Genomic DNA, 25306 nt, shown 5'->3' with positions numbered 1-25306 from the left:
GTTTTGACGGAGTTTGAGTCGTTTGCACACCTAGATGTATATATATGAACCACACTCATCTGTGTGACATTTTAGTACTTCTCATTATTTGGTTTGAAAGATGAAACATTAATTTATTATATATTTTTAGTCACAGAGAAGTTTTTTCAATGATCAAAGAGAGAGACTTTGTGGTCAAATAGATAGTTACATTTTAAATTTCAATGCCATGACATAAATATTTTCGGAGCTTCTTTCAAAGAGTAGGTCTCTTGTGAGACGATCTTATGAATCTTTATTTGTGACACGAGTCAACTCTACTAATATTCACAATTTTCAAAAGAGTTAATAATCAACTATGTTATCATCATTTTTTTAAATATTTCTATGTAACATAATTTCAAAACAAATTCCAGAAATCACATTTTTTAGGGGGAAAATGATTTGTGGAGGCAAAACAGTCATTTCGAGTTCCTCTTGTTATCTCCAGTCTCCACTCCGTACTCTCGTGGCGAGTTAATTCAAAGCTGAAACCTTTCTTGGAGGACCGTTACATTCAAATTTCAAAAACTCTATAGTCCTCTCTTACTCTCGAGATCAAGAAATTACACGAAACCCAGATAATCTCAAAGCCCAGAAAAATGGTTTCAAGAAAAAGCCCCAAACCCATGGAAGAAACCACGGAAACAAATTTTCTTACACCAAATTCATCTGTTAAATCCAGCACCACAGTGAACAGCAACGCATCTGAAACTCGAGACAGCGTTTATTTTCCGGGATGCAGAAAAGATGCGAATTGCCACTGCGAAATCTGCATAGAAAGCATCAATGCGACTCTTGATTTGATGCCACAAAGTAAGCCCAGAAGCTCACTTACGAAAATCTCTGCTTCAAGGCCTATGGTTTCAAGAAGCCCTATTGCTTTCAACCCTTCATCAACAGATGTTTTTACGCCAAAACCTAGGGCTCATATTAAGAAAATTTTTGTTTCTCCGCCGCTGAATAGCACTGCAAGAATCAATTTTCAGGAAAGGGTTGAGAAAGGAAACAAGGAGTTGGGATTTGGGAAATTTGTGGTGAGGTGGTGTTTATGCTTGATCTTGATATTGGGTATGGAGTATGGGGTTTCCTGGATGGTTTCTGGGGTTTTGAAGACTAAATTTTCACCGGATATTGTTAAGAGTTTGGGTGAGAAATCATGGGATTTAGAGGAATTCAATACAAGGTTTCTTTTCTTGGAGAATGAATTACAAGGTTTAATTAGGGAAAAGGTCTCAAGCTGCAGCTCTAATAATTCTCTGTGGAGAATCAGTGAGGTATATTGGACGAATTTTTGGCCTCTGTAATCTTGGATACTTGTTCTGGGTATTCGTGTTAATTACCGTATCTAACTATGAATGGGTATGAAATTTATATTGATTCTTGGAAGATTATTTTGATTGATTATGAGTATTTTAATAAAATAAATGACTATTAAATGATGAATGAATGTGCACGCACTTGATCTTGTTTCTTAGATGATTTTTTTATTCATTATGGGGATTTAATCTTTACCAATCTCAAAATTGAATAGAATTATCTACTGTATTTTAGGATGGTTTGTTGCTGAATTCGCAATGTGTGCTGTATGAATCAATGACAGAAGAGATAAGCATTTGGGGATGGCCATTGCAGACAGCTGGATTGCTCTCATCTCAATATTCTCCCCGATTATTCAGCATTATATCGGGAAGAGTCACACAAGTAAATGATTTGCATTTGCATTACTTATATTAGTTATGCAGTTTCATATGCTATTATTGGTTTCCTGAGCTAAGAACCTCTCGATTGCGTTGTTTACTTGGCTTGCACTTTGTGATGCATCTTTTGTAATAGTGGTCAAATGGGGAAGCGAAGTATACAATTCACCGTGGTAATATTTCTTGGGTGCAAGAAAAATGGAGTGCTTCTGTGGTGCAGTTTGACCCAAATACATGGATTCTTGAGTACAGACGGAGCTTCATATTGAACAATCCAAGACTGATGTCGGCTTTAATGGAGTTCTTGAAGCTTAGGCTGATCAGAGAATTTGAAAAGATGAGGCAAGAATTCTGGGGTTTATTTGCATTTGGAAGCCAGCCTTCCTATTTTTCAGGAAGGAGCTATCAAATTCCAACTTAAGAAAATCTGACGTGAAATATCTTTTTGATTGTAATGGCAAAGACCGATTCTCATTATTCAGCATTAGAAGTCAACTGATTTTTTTTGTTCTTAAAAAATTGGATTAGGTGCAGCTGTTCTATGTGTAGATTAATTTGATTATCTCCATGTTCGAACCAAAATATACACATTGTCTTCGAAGGTGGAACCTACTCTCTTGTCTTGTAAAAAGTTCACTATATGAAAGCAGTTGATGCCAATTTCATTATTTCTTACTCCGAATGAATTAATAGTTATCGCATGATGGTGTTGGTCAGATTTGCTCAAACCTGCTAGCCCTTTTGACTCAACCGGGCCTCTGCATCTCACCACTTACATGATATAAATCTTTGGTTTGGCAACAAGAACAACTATAGTTGTTATCTTCACGCACGCAAGCTTATTTAGAAAACCTGACTTTATAAGTAGATTCCTATAGCAATTTTATATATATAGCTTTATGAAAATAATTAATGCAATGTCATAGAAAAACCATTTATGCAATATATATACCTTACTTGAACACTTTTAATAAATTGATATGTGAAATATATGTATACGCACACTATAATGGCCATATTCAGATAGCAAGGGCTGCAACACAAGGTTGTTCTTGAGGTTTATGACCATCCAGCTGTGGGATTCTCCTCTTGCATTAGCAACACTGCCAATAGCACAGTCATAGACATCCATATGCAGCTCGAGCTCCTCACTAAAGTCAGGTAAGGCTAAGATAGGTTTATTGATTACTGCATCTTTCAAGTCATCAGACGCCTTGGCACTTGTATCCACAAACCCCCATGGTTGATTCTGTCCTAAAAGTTCATCAATGGTGTGGCTTTACCAGAGTATCCTTTAATAAACCTACAATAATCATTAACCAAACAGATGAAAGAGTGTAATCTTGTCCCTATGGTTGATGATTCTCAATCTGTGGCGGTGAAGTGTTTTTAGCGGTGTTTTAGGAGCACTTTTAAAACAGCTTGTGCAAACTGAACCAGAAAATCGGTTGTACTATAAATTGCTCCTATTGATTAAACTACTCTATGTGCATGCGGAAGGACCTAGAATGCAGTGGGCACAGCTTCAACATTCTAGGCTCATGTAGAATTACCTAGAATGTTGTGGAAAAGATTGGGTCTAAAAGCTTCCGGTGTTATTTAGCAAGATGTGAAAACTTCTCCTATTTATAAATTATTCAAGTAACTTGTGTTTACTTGTACAATTAACCACCCAATATCACTCTTATGACCGCTTTGCTAGTACACGCAGGGACGGATTCGAAGGTCAAAGGCCACATCTGAGCTTAGAAAGGGATAATTCCATGCCAAATGGCTCTTGTATTTGTTACAGGTTTTTGTAGATAATGAATGTAATAGTTGACCAATGCATGTGCAAAGAAAATGGATATGGAATTTACGAAGAAGACCGTAATCTGAGTTGAGAAATTCTCTTTACTTTTGGAGAGGTAAGATTCACATCTTAGCTTGATCACGTGATTTGTGCTATGTTATCACAATGAACTGTACTAAAAGAAATGTGCTTTTGGAAACTGCAAATGCACGAACCAGAGATGTGGTTGTATAGTTAGGTGTGCTAGCCCCTACAATTGCTCATTTGACACCAAGTGAGACCATACTTTCAACGTAGCGATATTCATTAAGGAACGAATGAAGAATACGATCACCACCCGAAGAATCTTTAATGTGTCATCCCTTGGGTTGCAAACAAAAAAATCATATGAAGTCTGCAATAATATTTCCCCATATGGTAGCATACACCATTTTTTTGAGACGATATCTCATGAATATTATTTTCAAATCAAATCTTCTTAGTTTAGGTTTCTTTCAAACCATATTCCTTTAAACTCAAACATCGTGATTGTTTCCATAACAAGCAATAACACACAGAAATCAAATCATCAAAGTATATATAAATTGTAGGTTTTCCGTACTTGGGTCGCTCAAAAATATTTGTATTTCTCACTCTCCAAATCCAGATACACAATATCAATAGAGCCGAGCCAGTGAAACTTATAACTAACAAAAGTGATCACGCTACACAACGGACGACCACTTTTGAGATCCTTAAGACGCTTCCATGAACTAACATTTAAGAGGTATAACATAACCTGGATGGATACCCACATCGAGTGAGGAAACTCCCAAGATTGCACAATCACTCATGGATTCGACATATCCAAACCCATAATCTGCAATAAGAGGTCTCATCATCATCATCCTTTTTGGATTGCTAGATAATGGGTCAAAAGATGATAACCAATATAATTCTTTGGTCGTGGCGTTTCAAATGCTTAAGTTTCAACCTTTGATGTCAAGGTATATTATGCTATTAAAAGAACCCATAATCGAAGACTGATCGGGATATGATTTCCAGACGTTTCAAGTCTATTCTCTAATTGGACTAAATGATTTTATTCATTTTTTCTATATGTTGACAGTCCTAGCTATCAAATTACCAAGTTAAGGTACAAAGCTTCATTTTTTTATATGCAACTTCATTGACATTTTTTTTATAGAAAGCAACTCTTCTATTTTGGCTATGTAAAATACCTATTTTCCACTAAAATTAATTGGTTTAAAAAAAATCTGTTACAAACTTTGAATGTTTTCCAAGTTCTTTCCAATTGAAAAGGCAAAGCTTTTAGAGTTGACTACTCACTAGTAGAATTTCCTTAATTTGCTTCGCATATTCAATGAAGTCATAGGTAGATAATTGCCGAAGTAGACGCACGTGAAGTAATAGGGTACCATTTTACTTCGCATAATAACCAAAGTCGTATCCAAGAAATTAGTGAAGTCTTTGGCCGGTTCAATGAGTGAAAACCGGTCCGGAATTAGACCGATGCCGAAGTAAAAGAACGTCTTTTACTTCATCGATTTCGTAAAGTGTGGAAGTAATAGCTTATATATAACTACATAGTTACATTGATTGACGAAGTAAATATTTTATATAACTTCACAGGTTTTGTATTTTGGTGACGTAATCGATGCGAACGACTTCAGAATTATTGAGTTGTGGTGAAGTAAATTCTTTTTTTAACTTCGAAACAATTTTAATATGACGAATTATTTTGTATTTTATTACTTCATCATTTAGTTTAGTGTTGAAGGAAATAATCATATTTTATTGCAACACCATTTTAATTTAACGAATTAATTTTTGATAACCACCACACTAATTTAATAAAGTAGTGAAGTAAAAATATATAACTTAAAATACATTCATTTGATTCATAAATTATCCATCTAAAAATGATAAAAATCCACAAGTATATCTACCAATCCACAAGTATATATATATCCACAAATTCACAAGTACTATAGCCCAAAAATGTATCCACAAGTACGAATAACCCAAAAATGTATCCACATGTACGAATAACCCAAAAATATATCCACAAGTATATCCACAAAACCAAAATTGTATATCCACAAATATATCCTAAAATGCACAATGACCCACATGATCCATTTAAGCACCTACATAAGAATAGATGAATTCGCTCCATTCACTTCTAACTTCATCATATTGAGATTTGTTGTAATATTGGTTCTTGATTGATCCTGCAAACTGAAATGTAAAAAGTACAAGATACATTAGATTAATAAAATCATTCATCCAATGACAGTCCGGCAAAACCTTCCCATTTACGTTAGACTTTGCCACGTGCACAAGGGAGTTGGCAAAACCTTCCCACTTAGATACAGAAAAAGTTATTATTAACATTTGATTAAATGCATTTTCAAATAGTAAACAAGATACTTAGGCTCCAGACATATAAACAATTTAAATATATTAAAGATAAAATGTTACATAATCCAGAAATGACCAAAGAAATCAGAAAACAGAAAGAAAGAAAATGTAACTTCAGAGCTAATAAGCCTATTAGTATTGCTACTGCTTAGAGAACTTCAAACATTCTGTACATTGGTAAAAAGGCTAGCAAGATCATGCTTAACTCTAGAGAAAGCCAAGCAATGGTCTATGCTCGTTTCCACTTTCGCTATTGTTGCTGATGCCAATCCACCATTCTTCATGATCAACCGTAGCAGGCTTTTTGGGATGCTTTTATGGGTTGACCAAACTCCCAACTAATATCGGATTCTGAAGATATTTTTCAAAATACTTAGTGAGCCATTATTTTAGTTTTCCAAAATGAAAAAATAAACTGATTAATACAATCTATTGAAGATGTCAATAGATAGTGTAATATTAGGAAAAACAAAATAATTTCGCAAATTATTTGAAAATAAATCATTTCGCTAAAATCTTTATTATGAGATTTATTTATGTTTCATTCAAAACTAAATATTTTCACAAATTATAAGTAAATTAGAAGAAAGAAGATATCGTACCTTATAAAATTTCATGCATTTGAATGCAAATATTAACTTTATAATCTCCAAAATTATAGAAAACATCAGGCGATGATTTAGAATACTATATTGACTTATACAAAATTAAAAAATTCAAACAAAACACCAAAAGCCCAAATATTTATCAAATTTCAACAACTTCGAAATTATAAATATAAAAGATAAATAAATATAATGTATTACTTCAAAAGAAAACACAATATATCCATACCTTATAATTCTGATTACGACATAATTTCAGCTACAAAATTGAGTATGGATATTTGTGTAATATGAAAATCAAGAAAATGGTAAATTTAAGCATTACACGATGCTTTCAAATCAAATAATAAATAACTTTACAGCAATGCAATGTACATTATTTGAAAAAAAATCTGGCACACATAGGTTCACTTGGAAACATAGTCTGACACTCACTACCACAGTTTGCTCCTTCATTCTTTTTAAAGAATCAAAAGTGCCCAACTACAATAAAAGATTATTGCTTTTTTGAATTCAAATTGAAACCTACAGTTAAATATTCTTTACACCAAGCCTTGCAATTGTTTATTTGTATATTCAAGTATTCTAGAATACTTTGCTCCTATATTACTTTTTTTTTTCTTTTTACCGTTCTGTTCCGTGCCGTTCCACCGATAACACGACGTTTTCTATCTACGTAACGCCGCTCCAAAACATCAACGTTCACACCCCGGAACTTCGTCAAGACGGGCCTCGTTCTGTCTTCTCTTGATATATAAAGGTACATATAGATCCTAGCCGAGGCAGTGATCGCAGCAGCTGGTTGGACGGCAGACCGTTCCGATACCGTTTCAGCAAACCATGGTCGGTGCTGTGGTGGAAAAAAATCAACTGTAATGCACAATCCTCTGTGTTGTAATTTTTTTTTTTCATTTAATATTAAGACTTACGGACCAAAATTAAAATGAAGCCTAAATGTGACGCTAAATCAAGCAAAATAAAGAAAGGTGACACTTACAATTAGTGCTTATCAATTTTTAAAAAAACCATTCAACTGCCCAAATTGAACCGCACCACACCGCTTTTTTTTTTTCTTTTTTTTTTTTCACTATATTGAATAAACTGCGATCTGAAAAAAAATTCAAACTGCACCGGATAACATGATGTGGTTGAAATTTCAATGAAAATCCACACCAATCACATCGCAAAGTTAAGATAAATCTTGTTATTATTTATCATATAATTTACTCATTCTATATTTAGAATTAAACTAGTAACAAAACCTAATTATTTCATGCATGTTTTTCAGGATCGATCTAGAATATATACTCATATTTTTACATTATTCGGTTCGATTCATTTCATTTACACCCTGGTTTCATTATTATATGAGTCATTGTATATGTTTAAGCTATGCTATATATGTATTGTGTTGTAATAGTTCATATGGGTTATAATTCAAGAATTAATTCGGGTTCTCTCTAGGCCAAAATTAAGGATTTTTTTAAATACTAAAATAAGGAATTAGATTATAATAATTCAGGTTTTAAATATGAATAGTACGTAATATCTTTAAATAAATTAAGGATTTAAGTCTTTTGATATGAAACTACTATTTATCTATACTATATTATTAAGCAAGAGACCTTTAGAGTAACTAATTTTTGGTGTCATAGTTTGTTTTATTAATTATATATATTAATAAACTGTTAAAAAATTTATGCAAGTAACATGTAGTTTAGCGGATAAAACCTTTGTTTTTTAGCCATGAGGTTGTAGGTTCAAAATTCCTACTTGTGTTTATTTTTATTCTTTTCTTCTATTTATTTTTTTAGTTCATATATCAAAATTACAGTGTAGCTACTCACTATTTCTTATAAATATATTTTGATCTTCATTTAAATATAAACCAAATAAATTATAAAAAATATCGTACAAACACGCAACGCGTGCATCGGTGTACTAGTATCTATAAAATAAGGAATTAGATTATAATAATTCAGTTTTCTGATGTTCTCTCCTTTCTTTTGGAGTTAAGATTTGAGGGACAGTGTGTATATTTTCCAATCTCTTTTCCTTTGCTATTACCCTAGAGCTGAAGAAGTATAGTGATGATCCATGGGGTACTTCGACGTCTCTCAAAGCATTTTTAACTGGAAGAATTGTTTATGAAGATTCATCAGCAGACAAGCCAAATTTCATTTTTCCATACTGCCTCTTGTCTTCCGTTTCATCCGATTTTAGGCGAAGACTGCCACTGATAATTCGGAGAAGCCATTTGATTTTGTATTTGGACTCCCCGGAAGTGCAGAAAACATCCCTTCTCCCAAAACATCATGCACATCATCTGCAATATTTAGCATTTCATTGTGAGTTTATTAATAAAAAACTATAGTCGAGTTAAATTATAATAAAAATGCATGTTCTAGAAAGAAAAATTAGTTCATAATACAAAAATACAATCAAAACATATAGCGTGTAACATCTTTCCATTTGTATTCCACACATCAAGAGAGTTTTTGTGTGTGTCTATCTATAAATAATTTATAAAAATCGAGTACTTTTATACTGGTGTTTTTTAAACCCTTTCAAAACTTTATAATAATTCATTTTTATAATGTCATAATTATTCTATTTTCAAAATAATAATCTTAGACAAACAAAAAGTTGTGTGAGACAGTATCACGAATCGTATTTTGTGAGACACATCTCTTATTTGGGTTATGCATGCAAAAGTATTACATTTTATGCTAAGAGTATTACTTGTTATTGTGAATATCAGTAGGGTTGACCCGTATCAAAGATAAAGATTCGTGAGACCGTCTCACAAGAGACATACTCATAATCTTAATGTCACGTTGCATTTTTTTTTATTGATTATAGTATTTTTCATTCAAATTTGAATGGCCATCATTTTTAGAATTTTCTTTTTAGAATAATCATTTTTAAATTTTAGGGTATTACGGAAAGTCATGTACATGTCCATTATTAGAAAATTATTGGGTAAAATAGAGATTTCGGTTTTGGACATAGATAAGTGATTTGGGGTCACCCTCAGAATTTTCCTCTAACGCCGACCATTAAAATTCTTGAATCAAGAACTTTTATATCCATAAAACCTCTATCACTTTTCATTTGTGTGATGTATAAATAACAATTCATCACAACAAATAATATTAGCCCAAAAGCACACCAAATAAAAATAAAAATTCCGAACTTCTTGCTTTCTTAATCTTTTTGTACATATTATTGCAAATCCCTTTTTTTTTGCATAAGAAATCTGCACAAATTTTATGTATGTATCAAAGCATATTTACAAACCATTGTTAATGTTTAATGTTTAGATTTTTTGTTCTTTTGTGTTTGTTTCAAATCTCGAACAAGAAACCTTAATGATTCCATCTTTACACTTTCATCTTCCAAGAAATTATCTTTTCAGCAAGAATTTGGTTCTGATCATTATATTCGTATTCATTTCATCCTTACAAGATATTGAGGCTATGAGGGTGCACCCCATGACAACCAAGAGAAACGTCGCCATCCGAGACGGCGGTCACGATTTCATGGACCCTATGGAAGGAAATGTGATCCAAAAAAAGCTCAAGAAACTCCCTCATGTTTTCAGCAAAGTCCTGGAGCTTCCCTTTAGGTCGGATGCTGATGTGGTGGTAGAAGAGGGGGATGATTTCTTCCAATTCATCGTGGAGATAGAGGTCGATGGTTATGATGTCAGCATAGGCGATGTGAGGGCTCATGCAGTGGAGATTCATCCCGGGGTGATCAAGATTGTGGTCAGAAACGACCAGGGGTCGGGGATGAGTAACGTGGAGCTGTCCTTAAAAAAGTTGGAGGTCGACACGTGGCGGTATCGATTGCCACCCTCGAGCCTCCCGGAGATGGCGACCGCGATGTTTGTGGACGGAGCGCTGATCGTCACAGTGCCAAAGGGCGGAGGGAGGAGGGAGTTTGTGGATGGGATAAATGGTTGGGGAAATGGCAATCTCCTTCTTGTACAATAATAATGTGAATAAATTGATGTTTCCATGGTTTTTATCCTTTACTTTAATTCCAATAAAATGATGGATTGAGCAGAAAACTCTTTTTGAGTTGAGATTATTTATGATTGTAATATGCTGGAAATTCTTGCAAATTGTGATCATTTTATGGTTCCCACAAAATCTATTTGGGGATGGGAATCGATAGTTTTCAGCAGTGTTCTAAAAATCCCCGTCTAGGGCCGCCGATTTTAGGCTAGTCGAAACTTCTAGACGCCACCATATTAATCGGCCGCCTAGGCGGCGCCCGGACTGCCTAGGCGGTCCGAGCGCCGCCTGGCGCGAAAGCCGCCTAGGCGATTTTACAATTAAAAATCCGCCTAGGCGGTTTACACTTAAAAAAAAAAAACAAATTATGATATTCCTAATTATAGTATATATGCATATCACCACCTAGCCGGATTTCTACTTTTAAAAAAAAGAAGCCATGGATTTTGAGTTTGAATCCGATACAGAAGAAGTATTGGAAAAATATGGAGATGAACTAGAAGAGTTAGATGTTTAGGTTTAATATCAATATATTATGTTGGAAAAAATGTTGAACAAATTTAATTTTTATTGTACAACGGTTGTAGTAAAGTAGTAAACTGATGTGAATGATTCATATATAAAAATTTATTAATATATATTTATTATTACAATTTTAAAATTTATAATAATATATATTTCATATACAAACATAATACTCATGAACCACTTAATTAATTTAAGCTTTAAAAAAAACCACATAGACAACCGCCTAGGCAACCGCCTAGGCCCCGCCTAGTCGCCTAGGCGCTAGGCGGAAGGTAACCGTCCGCCTACCGCCTACCACTTTTTAGAACACTGGTTTTCAGTTAAAATAATTTCAAAAATTATGTACATTTTTTTCATTCTTTAATGGTTTTAGGTCAGCACTCAGCGGGTATTTTTCATCTTTCGATTTATTTTTATCTTCCGTCAATGCTATATTTGATTTTTTTTTTGGAAAATGCATTGTTTTATCTTCTTTTAATGCTGTTGTGTGGGACGATCGATGTGTGTACGAATTTTTTAATTCTGCTAAATTAAACATATTTGAAAATCGAAAGTAAACTGTTTTGTTTGTATTCATTTTGGAACTACTGATTAAGTTTGAAGGGTTCTACTGATATTATTTTATTTTTTAAAGTGATTTACTGATTTAATTATTTATATCACATAGGTTCTAAAGTTTCTGATTGTACTGTTAAATCTCTTTTCATATTACAATTAAGTGATTAACAATAGGTTACAATGGCAAGCAATCCATCTTAGACCGCATTAGTCACTTAACCCAAGTTTGGGATGTTTAGACGAAAGTCAAATAACATTGAATGGGAGTTTGGTATGTTGATTGATCCTAAAAATCTCGACAAAGGTAAATGCAAGTTGTGCAGGAAAATGATGTTCGCGGCTAGTGTACAGGATCAAGGAACACATATCAATATACCTGGAAATGTATCTGGTTGTCGAAAAACATATCAAGAAGATAGAAAAAAATGGGAACGTGCTAGTTTTGAAAAGAGAAACAAAAAGAAGAACAAAATAATGGAAGAAGAAAGTTGTAGAGCACATATGAATATCTCTCTTGAGAAAGTAGAAGGTGGTGAAATTGAAGGAATATATGGAATTAAAAAATCTTTTCTACTTGGCCTCATGGATAAATATGCATCGAAGATTGCTCCATAAAATTTAAGTTCAAGCAGGATTGAAGTGGTTTTTATAAAAATATAAATGAGACTCTTTTCAAAAAGAGAAATCAACAAGTTCAATAATATGTCAAGAGATGGGCTTATGAAAATGAAATCTCATTCAATGCTCTTAATAATGATAATTTCAAACAACTAATGGAGACAATAAGTCAATTTGGACTAGGGTTCAAGCCTATAACTCAATATCAACTTAAAGAGCCACTTTTGAAAGTTGAAGTAGAAACAACAAATCAACCGTTGAAGAAACATGAAGAAGAATGAACAAAGAATGGATGTTCGATTATGACAAATGCATTGAGTGATATAAAAAAAAGCATATTAAATTTGTGTGTTAATTGCAAGGATGATGCTATATTTTAAGAGTCTAAGGAGTCTTTAGACGAGGCACACACAACTACACTTATTTTTTAGTATGTTGACAAGTGTTTTGAACAAGTAGGAGCTCCCAATGTTGTTTAGATTGTAAATGACAATCACACCAACAATATTGCTGCAGCTAAATTGATGAGAGAGAAACGACATGGGATTTTTTGAAGTTTATGTATAATTCACACCATTAATCTTAGGCTTGAAAGTATTTGCTCCTTTGGTAAAAGTTCTCCAAGTTGTTGATGGAGGTAGAAAGCCATTCACGAGGTTTCGATTTGGGAAACTCCTTCGAGCTAAAGAATATATCAAGATGGCCTTGAACAACGTCGAATCAAATTTTCAGCCTATCATAGTGATTATTGAGTCTAAAATAAAGGATATACTTGATACATCATTGCATACCACAACCTTTTTTTGTTGAATCCCTAGTTCTACTAAAAAAATAGCTCTATTGCTCTTTACAATGAGGTCGCGACGGGGATTTTTGAATGCACATAAGTTTTTCATGCCTATAAGTTTGAACCACAAGATACAATTATTAATAAAGAATTCGCAAATATATAGATAAGACTGAGTTATTTGGGAAAACATTGGCCACAAAAGCATGTTAAAAAATGACGATACATTTGATCCATGTACATAGTGGAGTACTACGGTGCTCATACACCCAAATATCTAAGAGTGACATCGATTGTCACGCCCCGAGACAGGGGTTAGTCCACTAGTGTTATTTAACAATTATATAATCGTCAAATAACAAGCCTCTTAGTACAGTATAAACCAAAATCAATTTATTTCTCACAATCAATCATTCAATTGTCTTTACAATTTAAATAAAATATGCGGAAGCGTTTACAACGAAAACTCAAATAAAACTTAAAACGAAAAACGTAAACTCCAATGACTCTTATTTCGTCCATCACTAGCCCCAAAACTGGTATTGTTCATCTTCCTTTATATGTTCTTCAGACTTATTCGGAGGGGAGAGTAAGAGTGAGTGATATAATCGTCACTCAGTAAGTGGGGGCCGTTCGAGCATATACATAACAAATACACATGATTTTCGAAAACAACATATCATAGCATGCCTAAAATAATTCGCATAACATATAATCAGCACCCACATAAGCATATTTTGGTCTAGGCACTGAGATTCTTCTAATTCCCATGATTTACTAATATCAGTCTTCAATTTTTACTCCTCGAAGGAGACAAGGCCATAAAGACAAGGCCATATAACAGTTACAATACCACCGTGTAAGGGTCATAAACATATCTCATATTGAGATTTTTCACTCATATCCAATTGAATCCTTGCAATGCCAAAAAGAGAAATCAACAAGTTCAAGCAGGATTAAAGTGAAAAATTTAAGTTCATAAAATTTAAGTTCAAGCAGGATTAAAGTGGTTTTTTAAAAAATATAAATGAGACTCTTTTCAAAAAGAGAAATCAACAAGTTCAATAATATGGGGCTTATGAAAATGAAATCTCATTCAATGCTCTTAATAATGATAATTTCAAACAACTAATGGAGACAATAAGCCAATTTGGACTAGGGTTCAAGCCTATAACTCAATATCAACTTAAAGAGCCACTTTTGAAAGTTGAAGTAGAAACAACAAATCAACCGTTGAAGAAACATGAAGAAGAATGAACAAAGAATGGATGTTCGATTATGACAAATGCATTGAGTGATATAAAAAAAAGCATATTAAATTTGTGTGTTAATTGCAAGGATGATGCTATATTTTAAGAGTCTAAGGAGTCTTTAGACGAGGCACACACAACTACACTTATTTTTTAGTATGTTGACAAGTGTTTTGAACAAGTAGGAGCTCCCAATGTTGTTTAGATTGTAAATGACAATCACACCAACAATATTGCTGCAGCTAAATTGATGAGAGAGAAACGACATGGGATTTTTTGAAGTTTATGTATAATTCACACCATTAATCTTAGGCTTGAAAGTATTTGCTCCTTTGGTAAAAGTTCTCCAAGTTGTTGATGGAGGTAGAAAGCCATTCACGAGGTTTCGATTTGGGAAACTCCTTCGAGCTAAAGAATATATCAAGATGGCCTTGAACAACGTCGAATCAAATTTTCAGCCTATCATAGTGATTATTGAGTCTGAAATAAAGGATATACTTGATACATCATTGCATACCACAACCTTTTTTTTGTTGAATCCCCTAGTTCTACTAAAAAAAATAGCTCTATTGCTCTTTACAATGAGGTCGCGACGAGGATTTTTGAATGCACATAAGTTTTTCATGCCGATAAGTTTGAACCACAAGATACAATTATTAATAAAGAATTCGCAAATATATAGATAAGACTGAGTTATGTGGGAAAACATTGGCCACAAAAGCATGTTAAAAAATGACGATACATTTGATCCATGTACATAGTGGAGTACTACGGTGCTCATACACCCAAATATCTAAGAGTGACATCGATTGTCACGCCCCGAGACAGGGGTTAGTCCACTAGTGTTATTTAACAATTATATAATCGTCAAATAACAAGCCTCTTAGTACAGTATAAACAAAATCAATTTATTTCTCACAATCAATCATTCAATTGTCTTTACAATTTAAAAAAAATATGCAGAAGCGTTTACAACGAAAACTCAAATAAAACTTAAAACGAACAACGTAAACTCCAATGACTCTTATTTCGTCCATCACTAGCCCCAAAACTGGTATTGTTCATCTTCCTTTATATGTTCTTCAGACTTATTCGGAGGGGAGAGTAAGAGTGAGTGATATAATCGTCACTCAGTAAGTGGGGGCCGTTCGAGCATATACATAACAAATACACATGATTTTCGAAAACAACATATCATAGCATGCCTAAAATAATTCGCATAACATATAATCAGCACCCACATAAGCATATTTTGGTCTAGGCACTGAGATTCTTCTAATTCCCATGATTTACTGATATCAGTCTTCAATTTTTACTCCTCGAAGGAGACAAGGCCATAAAGACAAGGCCATATAACAGTTACAATACCACCGTGTAAGGGTCATAAACATATCTCATATTGAGATTTTTCACTCATATCCAATTGAATCCTTGCAATGCCAAAAAGAGAAATCAACAAGTTCAAGCAGGATTAAAGTGAAAAATTTAAGTTCATAAAATTTAAGTTCAAGCAGGATTAAAGTGGTTTTTTAAAAAATATAAATGAGACTCTTTTCAAAAAGAGAAATCAACAAGTTCAATAATATGTCAAAGAGATGGGCTTATGAAAATGAAATCTCATTCAATGCTCTTAATAATGATAATTTCAAACAACTAATGGAGACAATAAGTCAATTTGGACTAGGGTTCAAGCCTATAACTCAATATCAACTTAAAGAGCCACTTTTGAAAGTTGAAGTAGAAACAACAAATCAACCGTTGAAGAAACATGAAGAAGAATGAACAAAGAATGGATGTTCGATTATGACAAATGCATTGAGTGATATAAAAAAAGCATATTAAATTTGTGTGTTAATTGCAAGGATGATGCTATATTTTAAGAGTCTAAGGAGTCTTTAGATGAGGCACACACAACTACACTTATTTTTTAGTATGTTGACAAGTGTTTTGAACAAGTAGGAGCTCCCAATGTTGTTTAGATTGTAAATGACAATCACACCAACAATATTGCTGCAGCTAAATTGATGAGAGAGAAACGACATGGGATTTTTTGAAGTTTATGTATAATTCACACCATTAATCTTAGGCTTGAAAGTATTTGCTCCTTTGGTAAAAGTTCTCCAAGTTGTTGATGGAGGTAGAAAGCCATTCACGAGGTTTCGATTTGGGAAACTCCTTCGAGCTAAAGAATATATCAAGATGGCCTTGAACAACGTCGAATCAAATTTTCAGCCTATCATAGTGATTATTGAGTCTGAAATAAAGGATATACTTGATACATCATTGCATACCACAACCTTTTTTTGTTGAACCCCTAGTTCTACTAAAAAAATAGCTCTATTGCTCTTTACAATGAGGTCGCGACGGGGATTTTTGAATGCACATAAGTTTTTCATGCCGATAAGTTTGAACCACAAGATACAATTATTAATAAAGAATTCGCAAATATATAGATAAGACTGAGTTATGTGGGAAAACATTGGCCACAAAAGCATGTTAAAAAATGACGATACATTTGATCCATGTACATAGTGGAGTACTACGGTGCTCATACACCCAAATATCTAAGAGTGACATCGATTGTCACGCCCCGAGACAGGGGTTAGTCCACTAGTGTTATTTAACAATTATATAATCGTCAAATAACAAGCCTCTTAGTACAGTATAAAACAAAATCAATTTATTTCTCACAATCAATCATTCAATTGTCTTTACAATTTAAAAAAAATATGCAGAAGCGTTTACAACGAAAACTCAAATAAAACTTAAAACGAACAACGTAAACTCCAATGACTCTTATTTCGTCCATCACTAGCCCCAAAACTGGTATTGTTCATCTTCCTTTATATGTTCTTCAGACTTATTCGGAGGGGAGAGTAAGAGTGAGTGATATAATCGTCACTCAGTAAGTGGGGGCCGTTCGAGCATATACATAACAAATACACATGATTTTCGAAAACAACATATCATAGCATGCCTAAAATAATTCGCATAACATATAATCAGCACCCACATAAGCATATTTTGGTCTAGGCACTGAGATTCTTCTAATTCCCATGATTTACTGATATCAGTCTTCAATTTTTACTCCTCGAAGGAGACAAGGCCATAAAGACAAGGCCATATAACAGTTACAATACCACCGTGTAAGGGTCATAAACATATCTCATATTGAGATTTTTCACTCATATCCAATTGAATCCTTGCAATGCCAAAAAGAGAAATCAACAAGTTCAGGCAGGATTAAAGTGAAAAATTTAAGTTCATAAAATTTAAGTTCAAGCAGGATTAAAGTGGTTTTTTAAAAAATATAAATGAGACTCTTTTCAAAAAGAGAAATCAACAAGTTCAATAATATGTCAAAGAGATGGGCTTATGAAAATGAAATCTCATTCAATGCTCTTAATAATGATAATTTCAAACAACTAATGGAGACAATAAGTCAATTTGGACTAGGGTTCAAGCCTATAACACAATATCAACTTAAAGAGCCACTTTTGAAAGTTGAAGTAGAAACAACAAATCAACCGTTGAAGAAACATGAAGAAGAATGAACAAAGAATGGATGTTCGATTATGACAAATGCATTGAGTGATATAAAAAAAGCATATTAAATTTGTGTGTTAATTGCAAGGATGATGCTATATTTTAAGAGTCTAAGGAGTCTTTAGACGAGGCACACACAACTACACTTATTTTTTAGTATGTTGACAAGTGTTTTGAACAAGTAGGAGCTCCCAATGTTGTTTAGATTGTAAATGACAATCACACCAACAATATTGCTGCAGCTAAATTGATGAGAGAGAAACGACATGGGATTTTTTGAAGTTTATGTATAATTCACACCATTAATCTTAGGCTTGAAAGTATTTGCTCCTTTGGTAAAAGTTCTCCAAGTTGTTGATGGAGGTAGAAAGCCATTCACGAGGTTTCGATTTGGGAAACTCCTTCGAGCTAAAGAATATATCAAGATGGCCTTGAACAACGTCGAATCAAATTTTCAGCCTATCATAGTGATTATTGAGTCTGAAATAAAGGATATACTTGATACATCATTGCATACCACAACCTTTTTTTGTTGAATCCCCGGTTCTACTAAAAAAATAGCTCTATTGCTCTTTACAATGAGGTCGCGACGGGGATTTTTGAATGCACATAAGTTTTTCATGCCGATAAGTTTGAACCACAAGATACAATTATTAATAAAGAATTCGCAAATATATAGATAAGACTGAGTTATGTGGGAAAACATTGGCCACAAAAGCATGTTAAAAAATGACGATACATTTGATCCATGTACATAGTGGAGTACTACGGTGCTCATACACCCAAATATCTAAGAGTGACATCGATTGTCACGCCCCGAGACAGGGGTTAGTCCACTAGTGTTATTTAACAATTATATAATCGTCAAATAACAAGCCTCTTAGTACAGTATAAACCAAAATCAATTTATTTCTCACAATCAATCATTCAATTGTCTTTACAATTTAAAAAAAATATGTAGAAGCGTTTACAGCGAAAACTCAAATAAAACTTAAAACGAACAACGTAAACTCCAATGGCTCTTATTTCGTCCATCACTAGCCCCAAAACTGGTATTGTTCATCTTCCTTTATATGTTCTTCAGACTTATTCGGAGGGGAGAGTAAGAGTGAGTGATATAATCGTCACTCAGTAAGTGGGGACCGTTCGAGCATATACATAACAAATACACATGATTTTCGAAAACAACATATCATAGCATGCCTAAAATAATTCGCATAACATATAATCAGCACCCACATAAGCATATTTTGGTCTAGGCACTGAGATTCTTCTAATTCCCATGATTTACTGATATCAGTCTTCAATTTTTACTCCTCGAAGGAGACAAGGCCATATAACAGTTACAATACCACCGTGTAAGGGTCATAAACATATCTCATATTGAGATTTTTCACTCATATCCAATTGAATCCTTGCAATGCCAAAAAATAAAACATATGATAATCATATCAAGAAGGGGTAGAAAAAGAATTGCACTCAACCGTAATTTTTGAAAAATGAAACAATGCATAACCGAAATTATACTTTTAAAACAAGTCAACTTACCTTAGATCTAGATGCTAAAAACGTGGAGGTGAGTTTGTTCACTAGGATTTTCGAATCCTTCGTAGATCTGGATTGCAGCAGAGCTTCGACAATCGACAGAACTGGGAGAGCAAATCACGAAATTCTTGAGGGCACTAGGGAGCTACTTTCGAAAATTTGCTATAATTTTCAAGTGTGATTTTCGAATGGGAGGCTCTTCCTATTCATAGGAACTGATTACTATCATGATCGTGTATCATCTTCGCGTTTAAACTTTGGAACTAAACTTTGAATCTAGGATAATTTATCCTCCTTTATCCATCTCCTTGGAAAAAATTTCGAAAATCATCCTTAGCTATGTCTGGAATTTCGAATTCCAGCTCTAATTTCCAACATTTGGTAGATATTTTATTTTGTGGTACAATTGTCCTTAAATTTCAAATTTTTCCGCTATTTAATTTGAATTTGTTAGATAATTTATCCTAAAAATATAACTCTTGATTTTCTTGAAATCTTGATAGGCAAACTTTTGAATTTCTCAAATTGCATTATCGTTTTACTTGATCTCCTTTTTATCTTGAACCATGTGTAAGTCAACCTTATCTCAAATCTTAAACTTTTATCTTTTATTTTTCTCAAATTTTCGAAATTATGTCTCAAAATTTTTGAAGTTCACATGTTTATATTCAATATCTTCTTATTTAATTTCTTGGATCTTGGCCTATTTATTTATCCCAAAATCAAAATATATACACAATATCATCTTAAATTTTGAGTTTCATATATATTGTACACACGATTTAATTATCCTACACAATTTTAGATAGACTTGATAAACTTTAATAATAAGATACAAAAATCTTGGATAGCTTAGTACAGTACAACTTTCAATTACAAAATAATATCTCGAGTTCAGAATTTGTGAGTTTCACATTGATGATACTTTCATTAACTACAAGTTCAATCGGGTGTGAAAGAAATTGAAGTGCATTTGAAAGAGTAAATTTAAACTTTAATTAAAGTAAAGTATTATTTTTTAAAGTATATGTTCATGTTAATAACTATAATGGTTTTTTGTTGGTAGATTCATATAAAAAAGGATAGATGTCAATAGATTGAACAATCTAATATTTGTCCAATTTAATACTAGATTGTTGAAAAAAAAAAAAGAGGATAAATTAAGGAATTTCGATTTTCTTCTTGCAAAAAAGCTTCGAATGCATAAGGTTGGATTGTGGATAGTGAGGAAGAAGACAAAGTTGAACCAGGCTCGGGGCTAATTTGACAAATAATTGATGAAAAACTGGTGCATATTAAAATCTACAACCTCGAAGAAGCTCTAGAGTGAAAGAACTTCATGATAATGTTTTTGCATCCCAAGAGGAGGGTGATCATAATAATGATATTGAGTTTGTGTTCGATGAAAAACAAGTTGTTGAAAGTTATAGGAGAAAAAGCATTAGCGTAAATTTGTGATATTACGTAGTTGTGTAATTTCTTACGCATTTGAAATTTGATGTTATTGTGTTGGAATTCTAATATGTGATTTATTATATTAATAACATAGAATCCATTTAGTATTGCCTAGTCTCGTCTAAGTGACCTAAATGCTAGACGTCAAACTAGTACTTGACGAATTTTAAAACTTTTGTTTGTGAAACATTCAAGAAGATGTTTAGAAACATATTCAAACACATGTTTTTTTTTAAAAATAAATAAATTGAAAAATCAGATAATACTTTTTAGGAACAATATATCTATATTGTGATGATATTTGGAAGGGAAAAAAAACTTTGAATACACGAAGCTCTGTTCTTATTGCAACACGTTTCTCCGCAAAGAGCCCATCCATCTTGCCTTCTCAAAGGATGTCTTGTACACACGTAGTGCTGTAGAGTACGAAATCAAACAGAAATCTGCAGCGGGAATTGGAAGCGCTCGCGACACCGACTCGGAGAAGAAAAATGGCGTCAGCCAAGGGGGCTTGCCTCAATCATATTGCTAGAGAATCCACAGATATCAAGCGCCTTGCTCAATTTTATAAGGAGGTCGTGATTCCACTCCATCTTTTCACCTGCCTTTTTCTTGTTTAGTTATATACTTGTATATGAGAATTTGGGTTCATTCTGGAAATTGAGAGCAGGGTTTACTGGGGATATTTGGTTTTGGGGCCTGTAAATAGTCCGTGATTTATGGTTTGTGTGTTTTATGTATGCGGCATGTACTGTGTTGCAAGATTTTCTTAATATGTTTGATTAGTTGAGAAAAGAAACAAATTGAAATGAAACATCGTTATTTGGATCTGTGGCTTCTTTAATTTGTTTGGCGATTCTTGGAAATGAATGGCTCGTAAATTATGATTCGTAGGATGCATGCCATGTGCTTGTCTTTGATTCTGTATCTGACTGTACATGTTGAATTTTAGGAAACTTTTTATCGTTTAAATTTTAAATGAAAAATTGTGATTTGGATATGTGGGGTTTTTCAGACTTTTGGTTTTGAACAAGTGGAATCTCCAACGTTTGATTGTGAGGTGATATGGTTGAAGTTGCGGTCATCCTTGTTCCTTCATCTCATAGAAAGGAACCCCAATTCTACCCTTCCAGAAAGTCCGTGGAGTGCCACTTCAGCAGTGGAGGACCCCAGGAATCTCCCCAGAGGACACCATATTTGTATCTATGTACCGAATTTCGACTCACTTCTCCAGAATCTTAAGGTGCATATATGATATGATGTCTGTCTTCTTTGATATGTGTATATGGAGCTGTGTGATTGTGGTGTATCATATTATTGGCACTTTGGGGTGATATGTGGCAAATATGGTGATGCTGAAATTTGTGATCTATCGGCACTTGTACTTGCTAATAGTTTCTTGATTTTGGATATTTGGAATACTGGACATGTTCTAGTTAGCTTATACACGTAATTTGAATTATTAGTAACAAGTGTATTGAAGTTGGTTGGATGCGTTGATTAGAATTAAGATGAGATTGAATTTATTGTTCTGGCAATTAAAGCTTGAGAGCATGGCGGGGTTTTGCCGAATTTGTGTCAAACGTTTGCTGTATGCCACAGAGAGCATTCCAAATTGAAATATTTTGTTGTGAATTCTTTTTTCCATTTCACACCTCAACTCGATTATGGCTGGATTTTAAGGTTCTGGATAATTTACTAAGTACAGGAAAAAACATTTTTGAGTAGTAGCATACTGTCAATTCTGTTTTTGGTGTTTTTGTTGTGAGATCCTATGTTCCTTCATCCAGGAAAATTAATCCTGCTGTCATTCTGTTTTTGATGTCTTCATTGTGAGATCCTATGTTCATTCAGGAGAAAGGAATCCATGTATACGAGAAGACTCTACCAGATGGGAAAACCAAGCAAGCATTCTTCTTCGATCCAGATGGTAATATTTTTTCTTTAATTACTTAACATCAGGGATGTAAACAATCCAAACCAAACCAAACAATATCAGGTTTGAGCTTGGTTCGTTTAGGATTGTTTGAGGTTCGAGTTCGGCTCGAACTCGATTCAAGCTTCTATTATCAGGCTCGAGCTCGGTTTGTATTGAAATTACTAAGCTCGAAAAAAGCTCGAGCTCGGCTCGTTAAAAGCTCGGTTTATCATATTAATCAAGCCGGGCTCGAGCTTGATTCATTAATAGCTCGGTTATCATGTTTAACAAGTCTGGCTTGAGCTCGGCTTGTTTTCGAGCTCATAAAGCATAGAATTGAGCTCGAGTTTGAGCTTGATTTGAGCTTGTTTAAAATTAAATATATCTATAACTAATTTTAAATCAGACATAAAAATATAAATTCATTCATAAATAACCAAAACGACAAAAAGAACAACTAAAAAAACATAAACTCATTATATTATTGAACAACCCAAAATAATACATCCAACATCCAGATAACAAATATCCGTCATACACTGATATCACCATATAAATAAATTGCAATAATTTCACTCCTTTAATACTCCATTCGTGTGTTCCAAATAAATTTTATTTTTTAATGAATATAAATTCATTATATTCAATTTAATATAATATTTTAGGATAATAATTTTTAAAGTTACTCAACGTGTATATGACTTGGTGATGTAAATTTTTGGGGAAAAAAAGAATAAGTTGATGTATTTCTGTTAATTTATTATGTTTTAAAGAACATTTTAGTATAACGATATGCAAGTAAGATAAAAAAATGTAATTGTGACTATGTGGTGTGAATTAATCTTTTTTCAACTATGTTTTGTGTTCAATTCCTTCCATTAACATTAGTACTAATATTTTTATTTGTCAACTCAACAAATGAGCCAAGTTCAAGCTGACGAGCCACCTAAACGAGTCGAGCTTTGCGAGCCACTTAAACAAATCGAGCTCGAGCTCGCGAGCCTATTATCGAACATGTTTGCGAGCATATTATCAAACATGTTTGCGAGCTCACGAGCCGAATATCCTTAGGCTTGAGCTTGGTTTGATTAAATTTTCGAGCTCGAAATCGAGCTTGAGTTTGGCTTGATATGAGTAACAAACGAACTCAAACGAGCTTTTTATCGAGCCGAGCTTCGAATAGCTCGCAAACGGTTTGGTTCATTTACATCCCTACTTAACATAGATGTTCATAAGAAGAAAAACCTGTCAAACTGTCGACCAAATGTTTTTGTCTATCAGTTCTTAGAAGAGGGACACGACAAATAGCGATTCTTGGTTCGATTGACAAGAGTTATAACCTTTGCTCTATGTGCAGGCAATGGACTCGAGATATGTAACCAGTGTCCGGAACTGTAATTCCAACCTTTCATCTGAGTAATGGATGGTAAGTAGATGTACTTTTGTAGCAATAAATAAAATATTGGGAAGAGTTAGTTCTAGTGAAGCTACTTAACGTCTCGAACTGGTGCATCTGTGGATAAATAAAATGTTGGTCTGCTTTCTATTGAAGCTATGTATAACATCATATTGAATATATACCAACTTCTGTACCTACATTAAAATGTTTGAATACCAACATCTTGAATGTCTCATTTGAAATTTTTTTCATGGTTGGATGATCCATTAGTGGAAGTTAACTACTGAGTCAAATGAGTTCATAAGAACAATTATACTCAGAGAAGTGGAAGCAAATAGCAATAAATGCATTTAAAGTTGTTCCCTTGTATGTTGGGTTAAAAATCTTCTCCAATATTATTTGTATCATTTTCTGTAATATTCTTAATTAATGCTCAGTAAAATTGTATACAGATTGCTACTCAAAAATATATATTTTAGACAAAAATAATAAAAATGTTATAGATAAATTAAAAAAATTTACCATCTTAGTTACTTATACAAGGTCCTCTCACTGATTGTGACGGTAAGGTAAAAGATATGGAGACAAATTATAATGAATGCGGAAGTATGAGTGGTAATCCAGCCCTTGCTTTTTCACAGGCTGCAAATTTCATAAAGTAAATAGAGGGAAAACGTAAGACCAAGCATGAGGTGACGCCAAATTTTATGTTGTTCAATTATTTACAAATTAATGATGGATTAGAGACGACGACTTCAAGTTTTAATTGATATCTTAACAACATGACATTTAGAAAACAAGTGGAAGGAGCCCAACTTTTTGACTTCGATTCATGTCAAAAATAGTTTTTCTCGTGGGAAATAGAGAAGAGATATATTTTGATTTTTAAATTTTTTGTATTCCGATATATATTACCTATATAGCATATACTCTTTGGTCGCATAATTTGCATGTTTTTTTGTCGTGTCATAAGTCGATTCACAATATCAGTTTTTTACCAATATGACGTTGAGAATTATTGATATGAAATCGAAAAAAGATAACATGACAAGTTTTCCGTTTACATATGTCTGATATCATATTTATACAATGAAAAATACTAAAATTGAAAGTGGGTTAAAATTATGAATTGATTGATAAA

The 25306-nt window shown here is 33.4% G+C and overlaps 3 protein-coding genes across 3 annotated transcripts; all 3 read left to right on the top strand.

The window, feature by feature from the left end:
• Nucleotides 1–492: 492 nt before the first annotated feature.
• Nucleotides 493–2386, top strand: LOC142541695 (uncharacterized). Its single transcript, XM_075648164.1, has 3 exons — nt 493–1295; nt 1573–1722; nt 1855–2386. The coding sequence occupies exons 1-3, from the start codon at nt 621–623 to the stop codon at nt 2137–2139; spliced, it is 1110 nt and encodes a 369-aa protein (XP_075504279.1). The 5' UTR covers nt 493–620; the 3' UTR covers nt 2140–2386.
• Nucleotides 2387–10018: 7632 nt separating this feature from the next.
• Nucleotides 10019–10537, top strand: LOC142542049 (uncharacterized). The gene has a single exon (XM_075648498.1). It carries the CDS (start codon nt 10019–10021, stop codon nt 10535–10537), a length of 519 nt encoding a protein of 172 aa, XP_075504613.1.
• Nucleotides 10538–21160: 10623 nt separating this feature from the next.
• Nucleotides 21161–24414, top strand: LOC142543433 (glyoxylase I 4). The gene is made up of 4 exons (XM_075650686.1): nt 21161–21423; nt 21864–22091; nt 22703–22778; nt 24124–24414. Exons 1-4 carry the CDS (start codon nt 21340–21342, stop codon nt 24162–24164), a joined length of 429 nt encoding a protein of 142 aa, XP_075506801.1. The 5' UTR covers nt 21161–21339; the 3' UTR covers nt 24165–24414.
• The last annotated feature ends 892 nt before the right edge of the window (nt 24415–25306 follow it).

Source organism: Primulina tabacum, chromosome 4, assembly GCF_025594145.1.
Source record: "Primulina tabacum isolate GXHZ01 chromosome 4, ASM2559414v2, whole genome shotgun sequence".
Taxonomy (NCBI): domain Eukaryota; kingdom Viridiplantae; phylum Streptophyta; class Magnoliopsida; order Lamiales; family Gesneriaceae; genus Primulina; species Primulina tabacum.
The sequence above is the reverse complement of the archived record's forward strand: the minus strand, read 5'-3'. Positions and strand labels throughout refer to the sequence as shown.

Excerpts from the sequence above, each read along its gene's own strand:
- LOC142541695 (XM_075648164.1), top strand. The coding sequence starts at position 621 with ATGGTTTCAAGAAAAAGCCCCAAACCCATGGAAGAAACCACGGAAACA. Across the intron at positions 1,296-1,572 it reads CTCTGTGGAGAATCAGTGAG|GATGGTTTGTTGCTGAATTC; the intron begins GTATATTGGACG and ends ACTGTATTTTAG. Across the intron at positions 1,723-1,854 it reads TATCGGGAAGAGTCACACAA|TGGTCAAATGGGGAAGCGAA; the intron begins GTAAATGATTTG and ends CTTTTGTAATAG.
- LOC142542049 (XM_075648498.1), top strand. The coding sequence starts at position 10,019 with ATGAGGGTGCACCCCATGACAACCAAGAGAAACGTCGCCATCCGAGAC.
- LOC142543433 (XM_075650686.1), top strand. The coding sequence starts at position 21,340 with ATGGCGTCAGCCAAGGGGGCTTGCCTCAATCATATTGCTAGAGAATCC. Across the intron at positions 22,092-22,702 it reads CACTTCTCCAGAATCTTAAG|GAGAAAGGAATCCATGTATA; the intron begins GTGCATATATGA and ends ATGTTCATTCAG. Across the intron at positions 22,779-24,123 it reads ATTCTTCTTCGATCCAGATG|GCAATGGACTCGAGATATGT; the intron begins GTAATATTTTTT and ends CTCTATGTGCAG.